At 38.9% G+C, this 25,124-nt stretch overlaps 1 protein-coding gene and 1 long non-coding RNA gene across 3 annotated transcripts; one reads left to right on the forward strand and one right to left on the reverse strand.

Moving 5' to 3' along the window:
* Positions 1 to 4,119: 4,119 nt before the first annotated feature.
* LOC125009466 lies at positions 4,120 to 5,013 on the reverse strand. The gene is made up of 3 exons (XR_007112954.1): positions 4,780 to 5,013; positions 4,307 to 4,392; positions 4,120 to 4,211 (listed from the first exon to the last, which is right to left on the reverse strand). It is a non-coding gene; the product is annotated as an uncharacterized LOC125009466 (long non-coding RNA).
* Positions 5,014 to 8,925: 3,912 nt separating this feature from the next.
* Positions 8,926 to 24,091, forward strand: ttc14 (tetratricopeptide repeat domain 14). 2 transcript variants are annotated; one of them, XM_047587322.1, is made up of 12 exons: positions 8,926 to 9,534; positions 10,316 to 10,443; positions 12,513 to 12,712; positions 12,871 to 12,955; positions 13,595 to 13,724; positions 16,421 to 16,576; positions 16,963 to 17,034; positions 17,209 to 17,328; positions 17,873 to 17,995; positions 19,489 to 19,606; positions 21,547 to 21,653; positions 21,761 to 24,091. In XM_047587322.1, the coding sequence occupies exons 1-12, from the start codon at positions 9,401 to 9,403 to the stop codon at positions 22,701 to 22,703; spliced, it is 2,316 nt and encodes a 771-aa protein (XP_047443278.1). In that variant the 5' UTR covers positions 8,926 to 9,400; the 3' UTR covers positions 22,704 to 24,091. The 2 variants fall into 2 exon arrangements, with proteins under 2 accessions (XP_047443278.1, XP_047443279.1); XM_047587323.1 differs by having other exon boundaries at positions 10,319 to 10,443.
* The last annotated feature ends 1,033 nt before the right edge of the window (positions 24,092 to 25,124 follow it).

Below are 25,124 nucleotides of genomic sequence, written 5' to 3' on the forward strand. Positions count from 1 at the left end.
GCATACATAGGATTTCAAATATATAAAGCTGAAACTGAATTATTAGTATCATATTGCACCAGCTGCCTTGGGAATACTCTATAATCATTTACTCTGATCCAAATATTATAAAGTACAAATACTGAACTCCTACCTTGTCCAGAGGATGCATGAAAATACCCAAGCAAATATATCCATAAAACAATCTTCCTATCCATGATGAAACACAGTGTTTCTTCAGTATAGATGGCCTCTTCTTTTCTTAACTGTGATTAAACGTTGCTCGGTTTATGTCTTTCAAGATTTTTCCGTCATCTAGGTCATATACTTAGCTTTGAGATTTGAATTGCTCCTCCCTCAGCTATTCAGAGGGAGTGACAGAGTGTCACCCACAAGTTGACACTTTCATATAACCTGAAAGACCAGGTCAAAGATGCATATTTCTTCAACACATGAGATGATACGAACTAAATCAAGGAATTTTTAGATGTCAAGTTCTTTAAGAGGACGTTTAACATGGATCAGTTTGTTGTGAATAATCCTAAATAATACTCAAAATCACTATTGTCATTAAAGGACATTCCTTAAACAAAACCAACATCAAATGACTGCAGGAGGGTAAACCCTCAAATTAATGTGTTATCTCACTTGATCTGCCAAAGCATTTACTGGAAAACCTCGTCCATCATTGTATTTTACTTCCTTACAGGTGACAGCGGTGGTAGGAGGAGTTATGTGTTTGGGTTGCACACATGTACAACAAAGACTCAATCCGAAGAATGACTGATCAGCATATGGTAAATTGAAATTCAAGGGTCAACATCACAGTGACACCAGAAAAATACAGTTTGGCTTTAACTCAAGCATCCATGTGTTAACTGTGACAAAACGTCTCATAAGATTACATGAGGAAATTAATAACAATTTCAGATCCTGAGGAGCAGGGCCAGAGTGGGACTCATTTTCAGCCCTGCAGTTTTATGCCTCAGACCGGCCTACTTTAGATCACAACCAATTATTATATTAAAATAGTGTAATTATAACTTTACATGTTAAGCCTACAATAGCACACTGTTCTCTAAAGCCCCAGACCTGCCTGCACCTGTATCACAATAGAAAACAATGACCTGATATTTTCAATGGCAAATCAAATTCAATGCAAGCTTATTCAGTGTTACTGTCATTCTATTCACTTTCAATTGTGTGCTTTGCTTACTATCTAAAAAGTATAGCATAAAAAGTGGTCATAATTCTCTACACAAATCTCCTCCTTTTTTTCTTTCTTTCTATCTTTATTTTATTTATTTATTTTTACAAAGCATTCTGATCAGTTCAAGTCAGTTTTATTAATGCAGTGCTGAATCAGGTATTCATATAGACAAGGTCGCCAGTGTCTCCAAGAATGGGCCGCGAGCGCCAACTAATGGACCGCAAACAACTTTCAGTTCTGCGCTTGTGGGCCGTGGGCGCCGCAATGCAGCTTCCCACCACTTGGCGGCAACCAGTGTTTAACACGCTCCAATAAGCAGCAGCAGAAGAAGCCAGCTGCAAACGTTATGGAGGCATTTTTAAAACGAAAAAAAATGACGATGAAAGTTCTGCCAACACATTTGTGTGCAAGTACAACCTTGATTTTATTAAGTAAGGCACTGAAGCCTTCAAAACTACGGCGGCATGTAGAAGCCAAACATTCAGCTTTTTCAAAAGAAAAGAAAATGGGCCCAGAAGTCGAAAAGGTTAAGAACCTGTGTTCTTGAGGTCTGAGAGTTTTGGGGCATCGTGTGTAATGGGTGTGAATCTGTTCTCAGTGTAGTGGACGGTGAAAGCCAGAAGGAGGCAGTGATGTAACATAAATGATGGTTTCTAGATGTGTCAGTGTAAAATACCATCTCCCTGATTACCTGCTGTGATTATTCACTGTACTGGGGACTGTAGACGCAAGAGGGAGCTGCAGGCCTGTGTTGTTAGAGACTTATATCCACAGTGAAACACTTAAACAATAGAAAAACTGATGAACAGATCTTTGTGTTGGCCACTTTTAAGCTGTTAAACAACAAAACCTTTTTTGAAAATGATGCAGAGTCAGTGTTCAGTTCTGTCGTGCGATCTTTATTTCACCTATTGTGTGTTTCAGTGCAGCTTAACTTAACTTAATATAAACATAAAATAACTAAATAATTAACTTTCCTCACACATATGTGCAGCATGCTGGTACATTTTGTAACAGCCAGCTCACTGGATGGCTGGTTAATTAGTGATCCTTAAATGACTCTAGGTGTATATGTGAGTTTAACTGCAGTGTTTCACTCTCTGCGTTAGCTATGTGATGGACTGGTTTTACTGCAGTCCTGCCTCTCGCACAGTGCCAACCGTGTCAGGCTGCAAAACAGTTGTATAATATCTACATGAATGCAAGGTCAAGAGGTTTCCCAGCAGAACACTGGATTGTCACAAGATGGTTGATGTTATTCACTTTTCCTGTTAGTGGTTTTAATGTTGTGGCTGATCAGTATATCACTTCAATTGCTTTACATCCGCATAACCATCTTCTGTCTTCAGGGCCCTGTAGGAGTGGCAGTTGTCTGGGTTTCACAAAACAACTAACCGTTGTCAGTAATTGCTGACAGATAGACATGACGACGCCCGGAGGCTCATTTTAAACTGAAGCAAAACCATAGATTTGTTTCATCCTGGAGGACAAGAAACATTTCCTCTACAGAAAAAAATAATCCTTTGGTATTTTCTCAGTTTTAGCATGTCTAGATTGGTGCAGTAAAATGCTTGTTCTCTTCTCCAACCAGTCCGACATACGAACTCCTCCTGCCTCTCCCCAAAAAATTGATTTTTGCATCTCTTCAAATGTCCACCGTGACTTTCTCTTCCTTGTTTTTCTTTCTCAGGACATTTTTTTTTTCCCGCTTGACTTGTATCCTTTAAACAACGGATTTCTTGTCATCACTCCGCTCCTCAAGTGTCCAAGACTCACTTACCAGACAGTAGCTCTTGAAGTGGGAATGTTGCATTAGCAGGTGAGAATGAAAAACAGGCCCTGTAAAAACATCACAAAAAAATGCAGCTACTAGAATAACAATGTTTTTTCCCTCAGTGTCTTTCCCTGCCTGATTACTTCTCCTCCTGCTTCAGTTCGATACACCACTTTCATTAAATTCACAAATAATCATCGCAACGGAGGACAAAATGCTTGCCGTATCTTCTTTAATTTCTCTGGGAATGTCTTTTAAAAGAGTAAGAGGGAATGATACAAACACAAAGATTTGAATTTTCTGTCTGCCTTTTTATTTTGTTTTTGTTTTTACACAGAACGGGACCAAGAGGTACAGCAGCTTGTTTCAGTTTAATCTATTAGTAGTTATTCAAACCAGTTCCTCCCAAGTATCTTTGGTTGGTCCATGGGTTTAATTGCTCTAATTCTAATCAGTGACCCCAAGGAGGTGTGGATAAAGGTTCAGCCGATCTATATCAATATTAAGTAAATAATAAGTTTAATGAAGATTTATTAGAAAAAAAAAAAAAAAAGTCAGAGAGATACATTTCTTTATTCGATCTCCAAAATGGTACCACGTGAAAATAGCGATTAAACCAAAATCCCTCCTATGAATATGGCAATGGTTAGGTCAGTTGGTCCGGTTGGACATGGAGCACAAAACCATGTCCCACTACGACTTCAAAATAAGACCAAGTAGCATGATCCCCTCCCTGACAATGTCAACAAGTAGATAGAGATTTGTAAAAGTTATGGCCGTTACTAGTTAGTACTGGAAAAGATTGCAAATATGTTTCTTATAGTGCTCCTGTGTGTCTCCATCAGAACAATAAATACATATTTCAGTACAAAAATAAACCATAAAAAAAAGAATCCCATTCATTTTATGGGACTGTGCAATGTAACAATTTGAGACACTCCTAACCCAACAGTGTGGTACAATTTGGAAAAAAAAAAAAAAAATATATATATATATATATATATATATATATATATACAAAACTGGATTGCATTGTTTAGTTTTTGCACCAGTTGGAAAACATCTTTCCATATACAATCAAACAATACAGGTAAACTGCCGCTTCACAATGCATAGAAAAAGCTACCATGGGCACATGACTGAATTGCTGTTTTTGTACATTTGCTTCTATGGGTTTGGACTGATTTGTTGAATTCCTCTCACAGTGTATACAAATGGTGCTCCACTGGGAAAGTACACGTTCAACAGCTAAATTGAAAGAAAACATTGAGATTAGACATCAGAAGTTTTTTCTCATTCTCATTATACAGGAAAATGATCACTGGACATAAAGTTTTACATACCTGATTAATAAACAGAATGACGTTTGAATTGGTGAGCTGTGTCGTTGAAGTTACCTTCGCCTGGAGATGTACTAGTGAGTTGAAGACTGTAGGGGGTTAAAAACAATTAGATATAATATAGATATATTTTTATGGAATATAGAAATATAGAAAAGGCATATTGTGATGTTTCATGTATCTAAGATCCTCAAACTTAAATGTGAATATTATTTAACATTATTTTATTTTATGTTTTGACGCAGTGAGTGGTTCTTGTGCTCTTCAGGACTTATTACAGGATGAAAATCCAGCTGCCCGACAATGTGCACAAGTGGGTAAAAAGAAAGCATCTGACAAATCGTGACTATTCTAACTTTACTTGTGACATTGTTCGTGAAAATTGTGGTTAAAGTTTTCACGATACAGCATGGCTAATGCAGTGCATTCCTTTATGTAGTTGTTTATTGTATCTGAGGCCTTTTGGGATCACATACCTGGTGCTACAGTCGTGCTTGTTGTTGTCGGAGTCGTGGTTGTTGTTGGTGCAGTCGTGTTTGAAATTGGTCCAGTCACGTTTGACATTGGTCCAGTCATGTTTGATGGTGTAGTTGTGGTTGTTGTTGTTGTTGGTGTTGTGGTTGTTGGTGGTGTAGTTGTTGTTGGTGTTGTGGTTGTTGGTGGTGTTGTTGTTGTGGTTGTTGTTGGAGCTGTTGTTGTTGGTGGTGTAGTTGTTGTTGGTGGTGTTGTTGTTGGTGGTGTAGTTGTTGTTGGAGGTGTTGTGGTTGTGGTTGTTGGTGGTGTAGTTGTTGTTGGTGGTGTTGTTGTTGGTGGTGTAGTTGTTGTTGGAGGTGTTGTGGTTGTGGTTGTTGGTGGTGTAGTTGTTGTTGGTGGTGTTGTTGTTGGTGGTGTAGTTGTTGTTGGAGGTGTTGTGGTTGTTGGTGATGTAGTTGTTGTTGTGGTTGTTGTTGGTGTTGTCGTTGTGGTTGTTGGTGGTTCTGTAGTTGTGGTTGTTGTTGGTGTTGTCGTTGTGGTTGTTGGTGGTTCTGTAGTTGTGGTTGTTGATGTAGTTGTTGGTGGTTCTGTAGTTGTGGTTGTTGATGTAGTTGTTGGTGGTTCTGTAGTTGTGGTTGTTGATGTAGTTGTTGTTGGTGGTGCTGTAGTTGTGGTTGTTGATGTAGTTGTTGGTGGTTCTGTAGTTGTGGTTGTTGTTGGTGTAGTTGTTGTTGGTGGTGCTGTAGTTGTAGTTGAGAATGCTGGTACTGTACTCGTGGTTGGTGGTGCCGTAGTTGTAGTAGTTGTTGAGGTTGTTGGTGCTGCAGTTATTGGTGCTGCAGTTATTGGTGCTGCAGTTGTTGGTGCTGCAGTTGTTGGTGCAGTTGTTGTAACTGTCAACAGATAATTTGCAGATTAAGGACATTATTTTACTGCCCCTTGTAGAATTCTTTTATCTTCAAAGCTCAGTGCGTACTGTAAACCAAAAGTCTAACTCACATCCTTCCACCCTTGACTATGTTTAAGCTGCAATATGCTGCTACATGTTTTTGCTGTTTTTGAGTGTAATGCATGTTCTAATAATATATCCAAAATATTAATATTTTTCATTTGCTCCTTGGATAATTTTAATTCTGTGTTCATTATTTTTCTTTAAAATTATTTTTGGACAGATGTGTCATGTTTTTTGTTCCGATAAGTGTTTTTTTATTTATTTATATTTTATGCAACTTCTATTTAAATTAAGGTTTTGTGGATTTTTGTCTTACTTATAGCCAGACAAATTTAACATAACAAAATATTTAAATAGGAGCTCCTTAATATATTTCATAGAATCAAAGAATCAAATGTTATTAATATCATCCAAATTGTCTCATGACACTTTATATAAGACATTAATATTTTCAGATCATAGCTTTCAATAATCTCTTATTTATGATTCCTAAATGTAATTCATAGAGAAATGTTCAAGTGTTAAATGCTCAATTGTAAGTTAATTCAAGCTACACTCTTTTAATAACTGCAACTAACTACAAGTCTTAAATAACTAATTTTAAGAAAACAAGTAATCATACTGAAAAATAAATACTAAATGTGAACATGAAACAACAAACACTCTATCTTGTCTACTATTATTGAAATAGAATACATAGTAGTACATATACTGAAATCCATAAAGATATATTATTACCTTGCCCATAGCATGCATGAAAATATCCGAGCAAAAATATCCAACAAAGGGTTTTTCCGTCCATGATGAAACGTGCTGTTTCTTCTCACCACTCTCAGTACACACTGGTTTCTTGTTTGGGATTAAATCCTCACTAGGTTTGTGATTTGCTCCTCCTTCAGAAATTCAGCCTATTGACAGAAGCCTACTTTCAGATAACCTGAAAAACCAGCTATAGGTAATCTGCTCTGACCTTCCACTATGCAGCGTTACGTTGAAAGTCAAGTCCCATAAGAGGGAGTTTAAATGCTGTATGGACCACGTAGACCACCGAGCAACCCTCTTCCTTTAGGGTGACAGTGCCAACCACTGCAACAGACAATAATTTAGAGTTCATTAGTGAGCCTTTAGGACTGATGGTGTTTGATTGCAACTCAGATAAAAGTTTAACAACACATAAAGTGAAACTATATCAACATAGAGGAGAGAGACATAAAGAGAGAAAAATTCACATGCAATAAAGAGCTCAGACTGGAATAAAACCTGCACAACTGCTGTGAGGACTATAGCAACAGTTTATAACACAAATGTAACTTTAACTCCTCTGTGAAGGTACTTGATCTGAAATATTTAACCTATGCGAACATCCTGAATGACATTTGCCTTTTCTCTTTATCTCTTTTCTTACTGCCTGGTTGATACATTCAAAAACCACATTGGGAAACATTTTATTTTATAAAATAAAAGAAAGTTTCCAATGGATTATACCTGGGTTTAAAATAAAGAACACTGCATAAGATGAAGAAGACACGCAGATGTGTGCGTTGCATTTACTATCTTTGTTTACTAAAGTGGTTTCTTAACTGTTCTTTGGGTGTTGTAGGTGTTGATGAGATGCAAGTATGTAAAGCTAATAGTCCAACTTCACAAGCACACTTATGCCATGGGCGAAGGCAGTGCCATCCACAATGTCAACTTTGCCAAGTTAAAATTCATTCCATTGCACTCAGTCACACAAAGCGTTCCAGGAAACCTCGATTCAAAGTTGTCAGACAGGTTTAAACTCAAGTGGCAAATGTCTCATCCTCCGCTTTCTCAGTGCTTGGTCTGTTCGCACAGAACTGTGAATTATACCTATGTTTTTAAATATGACAAACCCCAAAATGGTTCCTCTGTGTTTATATATTTAAACCTTAATTCAAATGTTGCTCAGATAAGTTTATTTTTGAGGGATTTAATTGATGTCGATAGGAGTGCTGTTCTGTGTGCGTGTCACTGTATTTCTAAATTAGCTGACAAAGTAAATTTTCTTTCTACTTATTGGTACTCAAAAGGCTTGAAGGTCACAGCTTTAAGGACGCCCATTGTCCTTATCCTCGTGGAAAGAGTAGTTGGCTGGCAAAGGCTGTTTATAGAACCAACACTGTTAACTTATTTAGTGCTTATTAGGCAACTTATTATTCTCTGTAGGATGAGGGGTTTTGAATCTTAAACTTTTATTTTGTTCGATTAACACAAAAAAATAATAATATTAAAACAGAACAAACATATGAAAATAAATCAACTTTCAGATTAAAGAAACTCCAAAATCAAGACCGACTTGCTTCATTTTCACTTAGTACAATGCTCTTCCATGTCTCTTCATTAACAGTCTTATGAAAAAGGGACCATTTGTTACATTTGGAAGGTTAAGTTATATCCAAACTAAATTTGTTTTTCTGTCAAACATTATATTAAACCTTCACCTCCATGGCAACAACTCCAGTCAATGTTTAAGAATGAAACAATGTTTCCAAAAAAACAAAAAAACAAACAAACAAACAAAAAACAATAAAAAATCTGACGTTTTAAGTGTGTTTGGAACCAGATTTGTTTACAACCTTTGGTGACTTCTTGTCTTAAAAATAATGATTTCAGTGCAAATAATGTACAGCTTAAATTATAACACATCACTGTTTTTCATTATTTTTTAAGGGTCTTTTATACTTGCATTTTTTTTTTCCAAACTGAACAATTAGATAACGTAATGACTTGTGTTGAGCACAACAAACTATAAGAATGTCATTTTATGACATTCTGTCATAAAAAAAATACTAGAGATTATCACACAGAAGAAAAATATAAAATTTGAGTTCAAATAAAAAGAAATTATAAATAAATTGGGTTTGATGCGGGACATCTGAAAAAGAATAAAAGGGCAATATCTTTACAGGCCACAGAGGTAAATAGCCTGTTGATAAAGAGGATAAATTGAAGGGGACAATTGTTTATTTTTTATATCAACCAGTCGTGTATTAAACTATTAAATAATCAGGCAACAGTGAACGATTAAAGTCATAAAAACGGGTTCAAATTATTAAAAAGAGAAACTTAAGTTGTGCCGTGGCACTGCGGGGAAGTATCAGAATGGTTCCTAGGTGGAACTTGCCTCTTCGGACTTTTACCGCTGCAACACATAACTATGCGCATGCGCATTCGGTCTCTCCGTGGCTGTCGGCTAACGTGCACGGAAACTCAGACTTGTTGAGTTAAACTTATGCAGCTAAACTTTGTGCAATTCAGACACTACTTGTGTTTTTAGCTATAAGACAGTTGCGTCGTCCAATATGTAAAGAGACGGAATTTTGTGAGTCTTTACAAAGGCAAGAAACTGCAAAATTCACATGTGGCGAAGCTTTAGCATTTTTCTTTTGCTAGCTAGTTCAATGTAAGGCCGTTTTGTTATCGTAACTTTCACACGTCAGGCTATTTTTATTTTAACGTGTTCTCCAGATAATTAAACACTTTAAGTGGTTATGATGCAAGCTAATGTGTCACAGTGGGAAGATAGGTTTCTCTAATTTAAGGAACTAGTAGCCAGCGGCTGGAGTTTCTTTTTTTTTTTTATTATTATTATTATTTTTTCTTATTTCCTTTTGGCTATATAATAATGTGACTGCGGTCCTGTAAACAGAATGGACAGAGACTTGTTGAGACAGTGTCTAACTTATCACGGAGAGCCACTGTTCAGCAAACTGAAATTTGAACAAACGGAAAACCCAGACTTCCAGGCTGTGGTGTCTGACCTGTGCAAGGCCACGTATGAAAGGTATGTCAGCAGGTCAGGACTCACGTGTCACCGAGAAGAGACCGTCACTTAATTAGCAACTAGAAGGCTGTCTTGTGTTATTAGTGTCTAGAAAGCACTAATTTGATCCCTAACTTCCATCTTGAAAGTAAAAACTATGAGGTTTTTTCATTATGGAGTAGTTGGTGTCATTTAATCCAGGATTTCACTTTTCAAGGTGTTCAGTGATATAACGATTTAAAGGTAATATATAAAGCTGAACATCTTCTCATTAGTTTTTTCAGTTGCCTGATATGTTTGCCTCTCTTTGCACCTGCTGCTATAATAATAATAATTCTTTGTTTATTTGAAAGCTGATAAAGGGCTGTGGCCAAAATGTTGAGTCTCCATTAAATCGTAACACAACTATTTATGTTAGATGATTTCATTTTTGTCTTTACATTTGTGCACCATGCTGTCATGTTGCTTAAAGTAAAGAAAATGTTTGAGTGAATTTACTGTACAGCTTTATTTTATTTAGACTTTATTTACCCAGGAAAAGTCCCATTGAGATTAAAAATCTCTTTCACAGGCAGGTTTGCATTCCAAAACACAAAGTTACTGTCAGAGAAACAATAAAAACATATAAAACAGGAAAACATGCATACCACAGGAATACAATCTCCACACAAATTTATTGATGAGTGATAAATTAATTGATAGGAATGTATTTATTAAGTGTTGGCATTTGGTCGTGTAATGAAACTGTTCTGCACAGTCCTTCGCACATGGGTAGCTGAATATTTCTGTGTGCTGTTTGTAGCAGAGGCGAGAAGCAGAGCAACCCGCTCGTGGAGCAGTTCATTGCAAGAAAGGCCGACATCCTTTTCTGTCCATCATGGAAGACTGCCACTCTTCAAGAAGAGGAGCACGAGGAGGAGGACGCTGCAGGTTTGTGCTGGTTATACCACGTATTTCTGACTCCATCCTCTTTCCTCCATCCATCAAATTGAGTTGCAATAGAAAAAACGCTGATCTTTTTTGTGCTGTTGAACCAAATGTTTTTAACATGTCAGAACCATGTTCTGACATGTTAAAATGGGGGCAGCTTTAGTCCCAAGATGTGGAGTAGAAGTCTGAGATGAACTCCATCCCGAATAAGGCCCAACAGATCCAATCCTTTCTGCTGTAAATAAAGAAATATGGTCAATAAGACATTTACAGTCCTGCTCACCATTATTGGCACCCATGTTTAAGTACATAATGTGGAATATCTTCTGAAAACAATGTATCATGTGAAACATTTAAATCAGTATGGAAACACATTGTGACTAACCTCTGATTAATTGTCTGTGCCCATGTGACATGAATTAGCCAATGAATGATGACTTCCGTGTTTTAAAAAGCCATCTGTTATCCCCTGTTCTTTTGTCACAATGGTAAAGACAAAGGAGCTGTCTGAGGACATTAGAAGTGCGATAATTAGAAAACACAAGACCTCCAACGGGTATAAGGCCATCTCCAAAGACCTTGGTATCCCTGTTTCAACAGTGCGTAATGTTAGTAAGAAGTTTACCAAGCATGGAACTGTCAAGAACCTCCCTGGATGTGAGCGGAAGAGAAAAATTGATGAGGGAAGTCTTCAAAGGTTGGTGCGAATGGTGGAAAAAACACCACGTCAAACATCCACAGACCTGAAGGCCAACCACGCCACACACTAAACCAAACAGGACTTCATGGGCGAAGGCCGAGGAAGACACCATTGCTGAGGAAGAGACATAAAAAGGAACGACTAATCTTTGCCAAAGAGAACCTGGAAAAACCACAGTCCTTCTGGGAAAATGTTCTGTGGACAGATGAAACAAAAATAGAGATTTTTGACAACGCAAAAAAGCTCAGTTTGTTTACAGATGGCACAATGAAGCCTACGAGGAAAAGAACACCCTACCAACAGTTAAGCATGGTGGAGGATCCATAATGCTGCATCTGTTACTGGAGGCCTTGAGCGAATCACAGGACCAATGAAATCAGAGAATAATCAAGAGATTTTAGAGCGAATCGTCCTACCCATTGTAAGAAAACTTGGTTTGAGTCGAAGATTATCGGTCCTCCAGCAAGACAAAGACCCAAAGCACACAACCAAAAGCACACAGGACTGGTTGAAGAGGAAAACATGGACTGTTTAAAAATGGCCAGCAATGAGTCCTGATCTCAGTCTGATTGAAAATCTTTGTATGAGCTGAAATCTGCTATTGGGAAAAAAAACCTGCAAATGTTCAAGAGCTTGAAAAAGAGTGGGAGAAAAAAAGCTGAGAAGTGCAAGAAGCTTATCAATGGCTACAAGAAACGTTTGGAGGCTGTCATCACTGCCAAAGGGTGTGCGACCAAATATTAAAGAGAGGTGCCATTATTGCTACATGTGCTGTTTTTGTCTGTTTCTTCTTTGAAATAAGTTGTTAAATTACTTTGGACCTCCAATTAAAAGATCCCGATGATATGAATTTGGTACCTTTCCATCTATTTCTGAAGATAATGTAGAGGTTATGCAAAAAATTAAGGGGTAACAATAATGGTGAGCAGGACTGTTTATCAGTGTCATCCATCATTTGCATATCAGGATTAGAACTGACAACAAAAAAAACGAAAGAAAAACAGAAGTAAATCACTGGCGTCACCACCCTTCCCACTCTGCAGGACTTGAACTTGTTGTAAACCAGGAAACAGAGAATTATATCTCATGCCTCGTATCTTTGAACCTTTTGAACTCATCGTGCAGCTGATAGAGATCTCTGATCACCATGACGTTGAGATGAAACCAGTTTGTTTTTCTTCTGTCATCAACTTTACTACTTTTTATTCAATCACACAGTCATCTGTATCTCTTTTATACTGTATAATCCTTATATTTCCTGTGTGCTGTGCATTATCTGTTCATATGTGCAAGTATAAAATCTTATGTACATTTTGGGCTCGTCTGATTTGCATGAGTCTGATTCAGCTTTGTGCCTGTGTTCCTCCAGAGCCTTACGCCATCATGCCGCCGCTGGAGTTATTCATGGAGGTGTCGTTTGAGGAGAGAAGAGCCATGATGTACAGGGACTTGGAAAAGGGAGACATCGTGGTGGGCAGGATCAACAACATCAGAGAGTACGGCTTCTTTCTCACTCTGCTTTGCACATCTGGAGGTCTGAAGAGAGACATAGAGGACCTCGAGTTGTCGGTAGGTGAAAAGGTTGAATGTACACGAGTCTACACCTTAGATACAAAAATACGTGGATTGTCAGCTGTTTTGTTAACTATGCAGAGCTGTAATCTACACTTTTCCTCTGTAAATCTTCTACCTCAGTTAACTGATTGTTCTTTCCTCTCTGCCTTCAGGCTCTCTGCCACGTCAGGGAAATTCCCTCCACTGGAAGCCACGACGATCCCCTGTCCTACTACCAGACTGGGGACATCATCAGAGGTTAGTGTCTGAAACAACCGGCAGCTGGACACGTGAAGACAAATTTCCTCCGTGACAAAGATTTTATCTGGGGCCACTGTGAAGATAAAGGGTGTGAAACCATCCTCTAAAAACACTGCGCACACTATATACACTTACTCATGCTTAGAATGCCTTGAAACGTGATGCAGATTCAGTTATTGGCTGAATTCAGTATAAGGCTGAGGGTTATACTCGCTACTGTTTTCGTCTTATCATAAATTCCACTTGAGTTAGCAGGTTTCGTGAGAGATCAAGATATGGAACGAATAGTTTCTGCCTGTTCCTTCCTCATACTTTAGTTAAAACAGGCTGTGCGTCTGACACGGTTTGAAATGCTGCATGGTCAGCCTTCACCTGGCAACGCAGCACCTTTGTTTATGTTTATCTGCAAAGTGTTTGTGGGTTGAACAAGTTTAAGTGTAGATTCCAATATGTGAACGACTGTGCAAAATAGTTTCATAACACAAATGCCAACACTTATAAAATAAATTCCATTTGATCACTTTTATCAATAAACACGTACAGTAAATTAATTCAGTCATTTTCTTTTCCTGTGTTTTTTGGTCAGGCCTCATGTCATTCAACTGTGTTTTTAATTTTAATTTTTTTGCTCCGTAGCTGGAGTGAAAGACATTGACCGATACCAAGAGAAAATCACAGTGTCCCTCCAACCGGCCTGTCTTCCTCCCAGCTTGGAGCACATCAAACTGGGTGTCATCACCAGGGAGGAGCTGCCCACACACTACAGGTAGCAACACCACAGGGATTACTTTGCTGAACACAGACAACCAGATCAAGATGACTTTCTCAGCACTGACCTATGTGGGATACAAATTCTGATGTAAACATTTTCTTTTTGAGCTTTATGAAGGTGACCCCTGAACTAGGGCAGGTTTTTAAAAAATAGATTTTCCCATTTAAATTTGATGCTGATTCCTAAAATTCTGGGATCGATTTGGACTATTAAACACGCGGTTTCCTGCATCCTGTCCTTAGGGTGCCCTCACACTAGGGCCAGTTGTTCCGTACTGTGCTATCTTCTAAATAGCCCTCTTCCTCTGACCAATGTGAAACTTCTGCCGCTGCCATTGTTGATATGTGATGGAGAGATGGTTGCTTGCTTTATACATCATGGTTATCATTTGGTTATTTTTCGTGTGTCGCACTCAAGCACAGTACGGTTGCACTCACACTAGCCATAGAATCTGGGTTTTGGGTACAGAGTGATTGCCTAGTGTGAGTGCGTCCTTAGAAATGTTGCTGGGGATCTCGCAAGACTGGTTTTGCACTCCAAAGCTCACAACCCTATGTAGAAGTTGAGACAGGTCGTCAGGCCAATTTGCCTCATTTGTGGGTGTTTGGGGAATAAGCATTTAAGGGCTGTTTAAAAAGCAGGTTGATTAAAACAGGGAATTGTTCTACCTATTGGGACTCCGACTTTGATGTCTGCGGTTTTGAGTTTTGAGCAGCATAAAGAACTTGTGCTCCTAAAGCGAAATCATGAATTACAGCTACAAGTACAACTCGATAAAAATGAAGCAAAAAGAATTGGGTATGGAACAGCTGAAGCAAAATAAAATGCAGAATAAAAAAACTAAACTTAATTCAAGAGGGTAAATTGTTATTGTAGCAGTGGCATCTTTTGATATATTCAGTAATTTGCGCCTGCTTCCGAAATTTAATGGAAAAGACCCTGATTCTTTCTTTTCATTATTCGGGCGAATAGCAGAGGCCAGGAAATGGCCAGAGGGTGATCAGGCGTTAATGTTACAACACGTCCTGACTGGGAGAGCCCAGAAAGCCTACTCCACTTTGAGCACTGGGGATTGTAAAGTGTACGAGTGTGTTAAGTCTGCAGTGCTTGAAGCGTATGAATTGGTACCCGAGGCGTACCGGCAGCGTTTCCACGGTTGGAGAAGAGGAGATAAACAGCCTCGTGTTGAGTTTGTTTGGAAACCACAATGTTAGGACTGTTCCAACCAAACCAAACTCAAAGTTCCACCCGTTACGTATGAAAACCAAAACATTACAAACATTTTAAATAAAACCTAAGGACATAAGCTCTACTACTTCCAAACTCCACCAACCAAATACTCCCTCAAAACCGAAATCAAGAAAACACAAATCACCTGTGAACCTTATTGGCTTCAACAGATACTAACAATAAGTCAATCTTTTGAATCTAAACGACTCACGAAAGGAAACTACAATATAACTACCTTACACAAACTGTAATGCCAGCATCAAACAAACAAAAATAAACCAGGGTAAATTTTTATCAAAATGACCCATTAAAAACTAAATAGACTTTGACTTGTCTACAAAATAACCTTAAATGATCCTGGACGAGCCCCCATTTTGTCACAAACCGGGTCAGTTAGTGGCAAAACATGAAATAACAAATCAAAACTAGTTTATTATTAAATCATTTTAACATGAACGTAACTAGAAATTAAGTCACAATTAACTAATAGAAAATATACGGAGATAAAGCAAAAATATGTATGAAATGTAACGTTAAGATCAGTAATGTATGCGGTATGTGTGAGGTATTGAATGCAGGAGGAAATAATACTTAGTTGCACGTGGCAGCTGGAAGCCTGAAACCAAGTCTCAGTCTGGAAGCAGTCAGAGAGCGAATGCAGATTAAACAGCCCTTCAGTGTTTATTCCCCAACACCCACAGATGAGGCAAATGAGCCTGATGACCTGTCCCCACTTCTACACAGGGAAGCCACACGGCCAGGGAGCAAACACAGAGATAGGCCGTCGCTACATTGTTTAGAAACTGCAATACAAAATGAATTGATATTGAATTGAATTTTATCTTAGTTGAAATCAAATTGTTTCAGTTGCAGTACCCGTCCCTACTCTTGTACTGTGTATTTATTTATTCAAGAAAATTAATAATTTGCGAAATATTTTATTGGCAAAAATAAGAATAACAATGAAACTACAGTAAAGACTTAACAAATACTTTTTTTTAAAGAACAGACAACTAAAGATAATGGAAATATTAAAAACAGCATCCACAAGAATGAAATTAATCAAATCAAGGCAGAAATCAGAAGCATGAATATGTAACAAACCAGCATCTAATCTATCAGGACCTGCAACTCGTTAAAGTATGAAATAAAGAATTGCCACTTGGAAAGGAACTTATCAGTGCAACCTCTCATTGTGTATTTAATTTTCCTCAAGTTTGTCTATCAAAGACGTGAAATTAATAATTTCTCATGGAGCTGAATTGAAAAGCCTTGGACCAGCCTTTCCCTACTCGTAACTACAACCTGACTGCTAACGAACATTGTTGTTTATTTTTTTACATAAATGATCTTTGTGAGTTGTACCTGCAAACATTTTTATTCAGCCACTTATTTTCCAAGTTGGTGTAGATCCGCTTCCAGCTGCTCCGACTCACGTGTCGTCGTCTCCTCTCCTGTAGCCGCAGCGTTCGTGCAGCCAACGACTCCACTGAGACTTACGAGCGTATACTCGGAGGTTGCCACGGTTATCACAACCCCTCTGTGGTGGAATTCCTGCTGAAAAAGGTGGGAGTTAGTGACACCCACCCACCGTCAATGATGCGAGGACTGCAAAGGTAAACATGGCAACTGGCTGGACTTTTAACTGTAATTGTTAACTTTAAGTTTAAAGTTTAAATGAAAGCTTCTTAGGAGCGTACAACATCATTTATCGAGTTAATAAAAATAATTATAATTATTATAATAATACCTTACAAAATGTTGGTAATGCTATTTCCCCAACGAGGTTTCTTCAGATTTTTGCCGGTACGATCACATAATTTTAGTTGCATGCTTTGACACCTGAATCCAGCTAAAAGAGATTTTCCTTACACTTATAGATAATGAGTTTTGCCTTCTAGCTAGGCTATTAACTACTGGAATGGGAGAAGGAAGCCTTTAATGCAGAGAGAGAGAGTACCGCTTTGAAGTTCAGCGGAGTTCTTACATCTTCTCTCCACAGTAAACTTTTCCAAGAGGAGGATTTTGCTTCTGCAATCAGAAAGAAGCAATCGGCGTCCTGGGCCTTGAAGTGGTAATGCAAAACTATTCACTCTTAACAGGGAATAAATGAAGTAGCGCAAGTTGTTTGTATCTAATCTAACTACTGATGAACTGTTAAACCGTGCGTGTCGTCTTTTTTTTGCTCTGCCTTCTTCTAAAATTTAAATTGATACACTGCTGAGCCCCAATTTGCACGCGTGTCCAGTGTCCGTGCAGGTGTGGACCACTTCAAACATGGCCGTCACGTGGAGGCCATGAACGAATACAACAAAGCCTTGGAAATCGACACTAATAACGTGGAAGCGCTGGTGGCACGTGGAGCTCTGTGAGTTGACTTTAAATTTTATTCTTAAGACCTACTTTTAATATTCTAATACTCGTTTGGTCTTTAGAATAATTTCTAATATTTACTAGAACCGCATTGTGCATTTTTATTTTATTGAATGTTAGAAAACGTTAACTCTTTAATCAGACATAATAGATTAATTTTAAAAATGAAAGTAACTACTGTGCTGACAAAGAACTCTACATCAGGTATTTTGGAAATGTATAAAATGAGAAACATTTTAATCTCCACGCCTGTTCCCGCAATGAGTTTCCTTTCTCTGACACAGTGGGTGGCATGAGGCCAACTTTTTAACAAGCCAAGCAGGCGCCGTTTATTTAATAACTTGTTATTAAATAACAGGAAGGGAACATGGTTATAAGCCACACAACAAACTGCAGAAGGGAATAGCAGCAATGTTACAGACTTTCCCTCTGCATGATGTCTTAAACATCTAATACCGTAGGAACTAGTTTAAGCGGTTTGGTGTGAATTTTAAAATGAAAGTAAAATAAGTCTGACTATCTGTTCTTTCATTGTTCAGGTATGCTAACAAAGGCAGCATCGTGAAGGCCATATCAGATTTCGAGATGGCTTTGGAGAACTGTCCAGATCACCGCAACGCCAAGAAGTACCTCTGCCAGACGCTGGTGGAGAGAGGAAAACAGTAAGCAGAGCTCCTCTTAAAAGGCAGCCGGGTGTGAGAGCGTCATAGCAGCTTTAGGACGGCGTGTCCTGATTGAGCTTTTGATAAAATCCCAGAGATCATTGAAAGGTCTAAACAATAACAGTTAATGTTATGTCGGCAGTGAGCTTCATACCTTATCTCACGACTCAGTCTGGATGCAGGGTTACACCTTTAATATACTTTAACATACTTTAATGTAGTCAATCTTTTGATTAATTAACTATAATTAAGATAACCAATGAATAATATCCATAACGACTTTTACCATTAAACTTTCAACCTGTTTCTCATATTTTAAGTTAAAACCTATGAATTTAAGACCCCATTTCAAACTTTTAACTTATAATATAATATATTATAACATAATTTCACTATTCATCCCAAAAGTTAAGATTTATTCAGAGCAATTAGGAAATATGTTACATACTGACGTTTATTAGCATGTAGCAATGACTATAATTTAACCTCAATGACTTGTGCTGAATGTAATTGTTAATACAAGTTTCTTCCACCTACTTAGAACGTTAATTTATGAAAATCTACGTCATTAAGTTTTATATGTGCAGAAATTAACTGCTCACAACTTGTAAATGAACTAAAACGCAGAGATGACATGTGAACCATTAGCATCTGTGCTACAGAGTCACCAGATCATGACGTGAAAATGACTGTTCGGGCTTTTACCACCAGTCAAACAAATCAAACAAACCCGCTGCCTTTAGCCTAAATACTGTAACTCCCACACTTGTTGGCGATCATGTTTGTCAGCTTGTCGTTGCAGCACTGATTAAATCTGTACTACACGTGCGCTGCATAGATCCTGCTGTAATGATGTGAGTGAGGAATTTAGTTTTCCTACAGGCATTAAAGCCTCTTTGAATTTTTTTTTTTTTTTCCAGAACGTTAATGTTTGGTGTTTTTGTTCTTGTGCACAATGAAGCTGCCAGGTCATTTTTTTAAATACCGGTAAGACTGAATGAGTCATTCATGCAGACCTGTAGAAAGTCATCCAAGGTAACTTGGGATCAAACATTGACTCCCACTGAGCTCCCCCTCAGGTTTTGCAGCAAACAGCAGGTTACTTTTTATGTCGAGTTCATAGAAAAGTTCAGGAAAGTTGTTTGCAGTCTGAAACAAGACGCTGCGTGAGAGTTAGACCTGGTGCCTTTGGATGCCCTTTTCTGGTTGATTGAATCACGGCCTTTTCAATCCTTTTTTGTCAGATGTGTTTTTATAAATAGACTTGTGTCTCAGAGTGATATTGTGAAGCTGAAGTGATGCATTAAGAAAAAAAACAACAGCAGGATTTGCACTTCCTGTAGACCTGCGACGCTGTATCAACTTCACAAATAGAAAGCCTGACTTGCTGTGTTGAAGCAAGAGAGTTGAGCATCAGCCGGTCTGATTTGTTCCCGTAATAAAAAAACAGGCCACAACAATTAATTAATTAACTTTATCGTTTCTCCGCATAGGCTTGAAGAACAGGAGAAACTGGTAACAGCAGAGGGGCTGTACAGGAAAGCCCTGTCTCTGGATGACTCAAACCCTGAGGCACAGGACGCCCTGCACAAGATCACAGACACCATACAGGTGAGCGGGCCACAACACACCCACAAAGGGCTGTGTGTGCGATCTGACAGGTATGCATTGTGATTATTTTAGGCATAACTATTAAAGGCCACGGCAGCAGTAAAACATGCAAAGTTGTGTTTGACTGATGTATGATTGACCTCAGAAAAACAAGTCTAACAACGGAGCTGCTGGTGTGCGATGGTGAAGATTAGCTGTGTGCCAAGTACATCTGGTCCAGTCTCTTATTAAAGATAAATAATAATGAAAGTTATTTAATAGCCAGGGTATTTTTGTAAGCCTCAGCGTTGGCTGGGGGCGTTATGATTTGGCGTTGTTTGATATTCAACAACTCCTTTTGGTAGCATTTCATAAAATTTTGCAAAATTGTGCTTAAAGATGAATCGTTTAAAAATGGTTAAGTACACCATCGCACCTTTATTTAAAGTATTTATAGTATTAAAAATGGACAGAGTAGCTATTTATATGCTAAAGTGGTTACAGAAAATTTAGCTCCAAATGTGGAGCTTTCTGACCTTAATCGTTCACTTTCACTCCTCTAATAGATTAATTTTTGGCCCATTTACCACTAGCTACCAATCACCAAACAGCAGACAGGCGCGTTAATCAACTAACTGGTGAATATATATACGAGCATTTAGCATCTAAAAAAAACAGTATTTTTCTCAGCAGCTGGTGGAGACCAGAAACAGAGCTAAAAATGTCAGAAACGTGACATTAAATAATAATAATGTTGCTTCTTAAGTGCTAGACTGCACAAAAGAAATTTCAAGAAAGCAAAAATCCTTGTATCAAAGAAATGCATCTTATATTTTGTTCAGGGACTTATTTTAATAAAACTTGGTGCTTATTTTAAGTATGTTTTTCAAGCGAAAAAAATAAATTCTTAATACAAGATGATTTGATTGAATATAAGAATATTTTGCTTCTTTCTAGTAATGTTTCTGCACTGTAGTTTTCTGTGTAAGTTAGACTTTACTAGAAAGTTGACCATAAGATTTTATGTGCAGCTTGTGTTCAAATTGAAACACTACAGATATATGCACATATTAAAAGAATAAAAGACTACTAATATAATATTTTTTTTCTGTTACAATAATGAAAATGATTAAATCTGAATGACCCAAAAAGCACAAACAAGAATCCTGTGTTTTCTAATGTCGTATATTTTGACATTTGCCACATGCACACACAACATACTAATAATAACCTGCTTATATAGAAAAAAAACTGATGACAAACAGTCAAGCTCTGCACAAAATAGCTTTACTTAGGCCAATTAGTTTGTGTAGTCACTTAAAAAACAACATTTTCTCACACTGCTGTGATCATTAGTTTTGTTCCCATCACTGTGGTTTGTAATACTGATGAAGTGTTTTGGTGTGTGTGTGTCTGCGACACTGGGATTCTTCCCTCTGACCCTCCGACTGCCATGGGCCTCGTCACCTGCCTTGCGGGGATGAAAAAACAAATAAATAAACTGCACGATGCCAACGACGACAACGTCCTGCCTCCTCCTCTGGACACTGGTGTGTGCCGTGTCCCCGGTCCAAATACGGTAACGTTAAAAACAACTCTTTCTCTGTCTTCGATGGGGAACAAATGCTGTGTCAATTCCTCCACTTGTCCATCCATCTGCTCTAAACCAACTCTTCCTTCTCTTCGATCATGACTCGCCTTCTATGGTAAACATGTGACTCTCCGTGCGACTTCTGTCATTCTGCCTGGTTCTGGTTCTTATTTCCTTCTCGAACACTTTTCCTTTTCATACTTTTCTTACACGAATCAACAAATAAATGACTGAATGTTGGTCCGCGGTCTTCATTGCATGTTTTGCGCCACGGTTGTGTGTGTGTGTGTGTTTTTTGAAAATGTTTTCTGTGGGCTTCTGCCTGGCCGCCGTTGTCATATTTTTTTTGCCTCGCCCGGCGACTGTAAAGAAATCGATCCGCCTGCGAGAAGAAGCGCTAGCTAAGGAGCAGGTGAAAGCTAAGAGCGGCCCGACGAGCGCCGAGAAATTACGTAAGATCCTAAAAGAAGAGAAGAGGTAAGAAGCTGCCTGATCTTTTAAAAGCAAAGTAGGATAATAAAGACATCTGTGAGCTAATAAAAAAAAAGAATAGATTATCAGTGGATTTCTTTTTATTCTTTCAGGATGAAGAAAAAGCGGAAGAGGTCGTCCTCTTCTTCTTCGTCGTCCTCCAGGAGCTCATCTTCTTCCTCCACCTCGTCCTCTCGCAGGAGGTCCAAAAAGAAAAAAAAGAAGCGCAGGAGGTCTGACCGCGGGAGCAAGCGCCATCGCAGGATCTCGTCAAGGGACAGCAGCAGGAGGAGTGAGGATGGTAAGAGCGAGAAAGACAGGAAGGAGAGAGAGGAGGATGAGGTGGAGTGGTATCCCGCACCTCCCAACACCTCCGCCACTTTCCTCAACCAGAGGGGAGGCCCGGGGTTTGGTGTGAGGGACGGGGAGGAGGGGGAGGAGGTAGGACAGAAGGATGTGGAAGACAGGAAGATCAGTCAGCTGTACTCGCTGTCTGCAGCTTCAGAGGAGGAAGAGTCTGACTCCTCACGTAGAGAAAGGAAGGGAAGAGACAGAGAGGAGAGCAGATCAAAGAAGAGGGAAAACAGTCAGAGTAGAAGCCCTGAGAGGAAAGAGAGGAGGGATAAGAGCACGGAGGGAGGGATGGAGGATAACAGCAAAGACAGGAGAAACAGTGACTCCAAGAGGAGGAACAGCTTAGACGAGAATCAGAAACGAAAATCCTCCTGCTCCTCGGCCGAGTTGGAACATTCCCGGAAATCTAGTTTCCGTTCCGAATATTCAGAAAACTCTGCTTCAAAGCACCCGGAGAACAGGACGAGGCGCGGCTCCTCCAGCAGGAGCTCCTTCGACGGTGGTAGGTATGAGAGCAGAGCGAGGCACGAACATCCCGAGGGAGAAAGCGCAGGCAGAGAGAGGAGCGCGTCAGAAAGTGTCAGAAATCATAACGAGCAGAGCGGAACGAGGCCTAAGAAAGAGCTCCCTGCAAACCTGTTGGACATTTTTAACCAGATCGCCAAGTTCGAAAAAGAAAAAGGAGTGAAGCCAAAAAAATGACAAAAGCAGAATGTGCCAGTATTATGGAGAAGGTGTAGATATTTCTTCATGAAATCTTTCTGTGCAACAGTTAAAACACAGGCCAAATCTGTTGAATGTTCCCGTCGTTGCTGTTGTCAGTCATATTCTATGTTAGATAAACTTGTCATTTTACTTTGAAATGTCTTATTCTCTATGGTTAGACTTAAGGTCTGCTAGCAGCTGCAGTAATTTTTCACATAATGGCTTGTCAAAATGTGTCAAACTGTTTTAAAATAATACGTCAAGATGTTAATAATAATAATTTAAACAAACACCGTGCAAGAAATTGCAGAGATTCTTACACTGAAGTGTTGGTTATCACATACTTTCGTTTAAAAGAAAACAGGAGGTTGTCTTTAACTCGATGCTCAAATACATTTACATGGACAATATTCCTTTAAACCAAAATTATTCTCATCAATGATTTCAACTTAATTATTTACACTCAATAAAATGATCTGATCTTACTCGTGTTTACATGCTATGAAACATAATCACTATAGGAGTTCATTGTTCTGTTCTGCTGCTGTGAAGTGTCAGATCTCCCAGAAATGAAGCAGAAAATACATTTTTTACCAACTTTTATGACTAAATCCCCTCAATAGAAGATGACCAACAACTCCATGTTTCTGTCACTCCTTGAAACTCTTCACCTGATGTTTATGCCACAAGAAACAATGGATTTATTCCACCAAGAGAGAAATCGGATCAAATGTTTACACGGTTAGTAGTAGCTAGCTTAGTAGCTAATACTTTCACATTACACAGATTATGTAAGGTTTACACCGCCCCAATTAATCAGACTGAAACAAATCCTTCTCCTCAGTCCAGTCTGTTCTTGCTGAGAGACGTTTTTATTCTGATTACTAGTGAAATAGCAGCGTCCATGTAAACGCAGCAGGCTTATGACGACGTTAACGAGTACTGCTGTTCATGTTGTCAACGATCTTCTTAACCAGGGACGTTTTTAGAGGACACCTACTTGTGTAACGACGTCAATAGTCGCCACACCTGTCCAACGTGACGTGGATTGAATAAACCGCTGCCTGTAGAGGCTCCTTCCTTTGTAGTAGGATTGTAAAAGAAGTCTTTCCATTTACATTTTATGAACATTTTGACAAGTCATTGTATCAGTTGGCACTACAGGCTTCGGTACCTTCTTGTTCTGTGACGTTGAGACTTTGTACTGTTAAAGGAAAATAACTGCCTTATGTTTACAGCCGAGTGCCATTTTTCTGTGCGTTCCTTCTTTGGCTTCTTCCCACACAACCTGACTGTTAACGCTACAGGCTTCACATAGTGCAGATGTTCCAGCTGTGACCGCACACGTTTTGATTGAGTCAATAAAGCATTTAAAATGTCTTAAATTTCCTTGTCTCTGTGTTTTGATTTATTTATTTGTGTGTGTGTGTGTGTGCGATTATTATTTATTACATTAAATCAAAATCCAGACCAAAGCTGACCTAAAGCGACCGCACCTGTAGATTCAAGTTAACAAATTAACATCTTTATTATAGAGGACTTCATCAGCCTCCGAGGTCAAACACTGCACTGTCATTGTGCTGTCGTGACACTCAATATATTTGACTCGACAGCATCAAAGCGCATGTTCAAGGACACAGTCCATGATGATGCAAATGCGAACCGTGCCGAAAACCTCCCGTCAGACTTTGTGGTGGAAATGTTCACCTGTGGGGCTGTTTCAAGCCGCTTGCACAGGATCCTAGCGAGAGAGAAATACCGCCGTATTTTGCGGATGCATGCTTCCTCTTCTGGCCCCGGTAATATACGTGGAAGAGGATTCATTTTCCAGCAGGCCATTGATCCCGAACACGCGTGGAAGCCTCTGTACGTCTGGACTGTTTGAAGTCCGAGGAGGAGCGAGCGCTGCAGGCCTGTGGAGCTTCCCCTCCACTTTTACCAAAGACCCAAACTTTGCTGGGAAAATAAATAAATAAAGAGGAAAAGTTGAAAGAGGAAACACAATTTTACAAGACGTTGAATCAGGGTATTATCAAAGGGTTGGTTCATCCAAATTACGAAATAAACATATATAAAGGATTTCAAAATGACAAGGTTTCTTGAAGATTTTTCACCACTCGGGCTTCTTCCCTTCTCTATAATTTCGGTTTTGTTCGAGTAGTTCCTGAAATTCACATGATTAAGATCTGTTAGTACCCGATGCTCACCTGCCATTAGAGGACCTCACTCATCCCTCCAGTAGTAGGTGGACTGCAGAGTCCTATGCCGTTGATCAGCATTGGAGAGCTGATTCTTCAAGTCTGAACTCAAAAGTTCACCTACACCTGAAGGACAAGACTGAGAAGACATATGGTTTGAGAGATGAATGATGGAAGCCATCTATTTAAAACTGGAAAGCTACCAAAACTCATCAGGTTG

Source organism: Mugil cephalus, chromosome 6 (assembly GCF_022458985.1).
Source record: "Mugil cephalus isolate CIBA_MC_2020 chromosome 6, CIBA_Mcephalus_1.1, whole genome shotgun sequence".
In the NCBI taxonomy this organism is placed as follows: Eukaryota; Metazoa; Chordata; class Actinopteri; order Mugiliformes; family Mugilidae; genus Mugil; species Mugil cephalus.

Excerpts from the sequence above, each read along its gene's own strand:
- ttc14 (XM_047587322.1), top strand. The coding sequence starts at position 9,401 with ATGGACAGAGACTTGTTGAGACAGTGTCTAACTTATCACGGAGAGCCA. Across the intron at positions 9,535-10,315 it reads TGCAAGGCCACGTATGAAAG|CAGAGGCGAGAAGCAGAGCA; the intron begins GTATGTCAGCAG and ends TGCTGTTTGTAG. Across the intron at positions 21,654-21,760 it reads ATCCTAAAAGAAGAGAAGAG|GATGAAGAAAAAGCGGAAGA; the intron begins GTAAGAAGCTGC and ends TTATTCTTTCAG.